Source organism: Bison bison, unplaced genomic scaffold (genome assembly GCF_000754665.1).
Source record: "Bison bison bison isolate TAMUID 2011002044 unplaced genomic scaffold, Bison_UMD1.0 scf7180017864508, whole genome shotgun sequence".
Taxonomy (NCBI): domain Eukaryota; kingdom Metazoa; phylum Chordata; class Mammalia; order Artiodactyla; family Bovidae; genus Bison; species Bison bison.
The window spans coordinates 2,581,452-2,583,980 of record NW_011495064.1 but is presented as its reverse complement, the minus strand read 5'-3'; the positions used below and the strand labels follow the sequence as shown (position 1 = coordinate 2,583,980).

The 2,529-nt window shown below is 47.3% G+C and overlaps 1 protein-coding gene across 2 annotated transcripts in view; it reads right to left on the bottom strand.

The window, feature by feature from the left end:
• The window catches only part of MALL (mal, T-cell differentiation protein-like), a 34,672-nt gene that overhangs the window by 4,104 nt on the left and 28,039 nt on the right, over window positions 1–2,529 (bottom strand). For both annotated transcript variants that reach the window (XM_010829565.1, XM_010829564.1), the window contains one exon: window positions 77–199. In XM_010829565.1, the coding sequence (XP_010827867.1) occupies window positions 77–199 (123 nt within the window). The remainder of the gene's footprint in view (window positions 1–76; window positions 200–2,529) is intronic.

Here is a 2,529-nt window from a genome sequence, read left to right as displayed (position 1 = left end):
TTCCCCGCACTCACCGAGGCCGAGCCCCTGGCTTCCCCCCCGGTCGGCGCCTGCCGTGATCTTTCCCCGCACTCACCGAGGCCGCAGTATTTATATAGTAGTTTTTCAGGTCCCGGGTCTCCGACACGATGGTGGCGTGCACTTGTAACACGGCGGCGCTCATGTACAGGATGCCCGTGGTCCCGTGATACAGGCTGTCCTGGAAAGATGCAGCAGAGGCCATGGCCACTGTCACACGGGCACGCAAGCAGGTAACGCCTTCTCCTCTGACTCAGCCGCTGGGCAGAGGGGGCCAAAGAGACAAGCCTGCTCCCGAAACTCCTGCTTTTTCCTTTCGCAGTGTTTCGAGTGAAATTTCTATGTCGTGAGCAGTAGTGGATTAAATAAATGGCAATACCAGTATGAACCAAGATTTATTGAGTGCTTCTTCCCGGTCAAAGTGTAGGCTAAATCTTTTCCTCGTTTATCTCATTTAACCTTGTGAACTATGAGGTCGGTTCTATTTATCGTTAATGCTATTTTGAGGAAATAGAAGTCCAAGGTTAAAGTCAATGACGACAGGCTGAGCCAGGATTTGAAACCAGGCCACATTACCACCAAGCCTGTGCTCCCCAGCTGTTAGTGCTATGAAGGCCTGCTGTTTGCTGGGTGTTTTCCTAACTGTATATACTTGTGTCATTAAATCTTCACAGCTGATTTCATAAGGCAGCTACTATTAACATGCCCACTTTAAAGATGAGAAACCCGAGGCTTAGCTGACACATGGCAGAGTCGGGCTAATCTGACTCTAGATTCCATCCATCTTTGAACCTTTGTGCTAAACTCTCAGCAGTGTCCTTTAACATCATAAGAGTACCACAGTATTCTGGAAGGAATGTCGTAAGGCAAATTGGCATTTTGCAACCCCTAAAGAATATTCATCAGAAGATGAAAGAGGACAATGGAGAAAAGAGTGATGGGGTAAGGTTGTCACAGTGAAAGAAGGACCCCCAGTCACCATGTGTGACGTGACTTGGAGACGCTTACGAAGCATCCTTGCCAGAAAGGTTTAACCCATTTCAGTTTAGCCTTTAGATGCGAACTTCTGGCTTACAGAAAATTCAGGGACCAGAGGAGCAAATCACATCAGGAAGAAGCAAACAAATCAAAATGTGGGCCCTTCTACAGCAGCGGTCCCCAGCCTTTTCGGCACCAGGGACCGGTTTTGTGAAAGACAATTTCTTTTCATGGACTGTGGGTGGGGTTGGTTTCAAGATAATTCAAGTACATTATATTAACTGTGCAATTTATCTCTATTATTATTACATCAGCTCCACCTCAGATCATCAGACATTAGACCCCAGAGGTGGGGGACCCCTGGTCTACAGGAAAGCTGACCACCCAGTTTTTTCATCAGCAGGGAGAACCATGATAGTGAGAGGGTAATAGGCAGGAAGGCCAGGGGTCTCCAAATGGAGGAAATAAGCTGTAAGTGTCAGACAGTTGAAAGCAATGGCACCCCACTCCAGTACTCTTGCCTGGAAAATCCCATGGACCGAGGAGCCTGGTAGGCTGCAGTCCATGGGGTCGCTAAGAGTCGGACACGATTGAATGACTTCACTTTCACTTTTCACTTTCATGCATTGGAGAAGGAAATGGCCACCCACTCCAGTGTTCTTGCCTGGAGAATCCCAGGGATGGGGGAGCCTGGTGCAGCAGCAGTAAGCGGCAGGAGGAAACAAACAAGTGTTAGATTTTTTCCCCCTTCTCTATACAAATTTAAAAAGAGGTTTCTCTTAAAATTCTCTGCTGCCATGAAGACACCAGGCTCCACCTGAACTTAACTTTTCTCAAACCTGGAGCTAAGCATTGCGTGTTTCTCCTGGAAATGTTTGTCTTAAGCTATGTTAATGAGCTATGTTAATGAGCTATGTATTTACCCTAGACTCTGTCTTCAAGTCGGTTCTGCCTAAGACTCAGAACCAACTTGACAAACCAGAATGTTTTACTCATGCAAATGTTCTCTTAAGCTATGTTAATGAGACTGTTTTTGCTTGGAAACCTGCCTTTCTTCAAGAGTCATGTCAATCATTTTACGGCCTGGGACAACTCACCTTGGGCCAATGTTATCTCAAAATGCATGTTGTGGGTGAGGGGCCTGGTGCCAGTCTCTGAGTTTTGAGACATCTCCTTTCTCTAATTTCTTTCTGCTGATAGGTATATAACATACCACTTAAAGGCTAGCAGGGGGGCACTCTTTCTGCCCCCTTCTGATGTCTATGTCAGAAGCGTTCTCTATCTCTTTTATACTTTAATAAAGCTTTATTACCGGAGAAGGCCCACTCCAGTACACTTGCCCGGAAAATCCCATGGATGGAGGAGCCTGGTAGGCTGCAGTCCATGGGGTGGCTAAGAGTCAGACACGACTGAGCGACTTCCCTTTCACTTTTCACTTTCATGCATTGGAGAAGGAAATGGCAACCCACTCCAGTGTTCTTGCCTGGAGAATCCCAGGGACGGGGGAGCCTGGTGGGCTGCCGTCTATGGGGT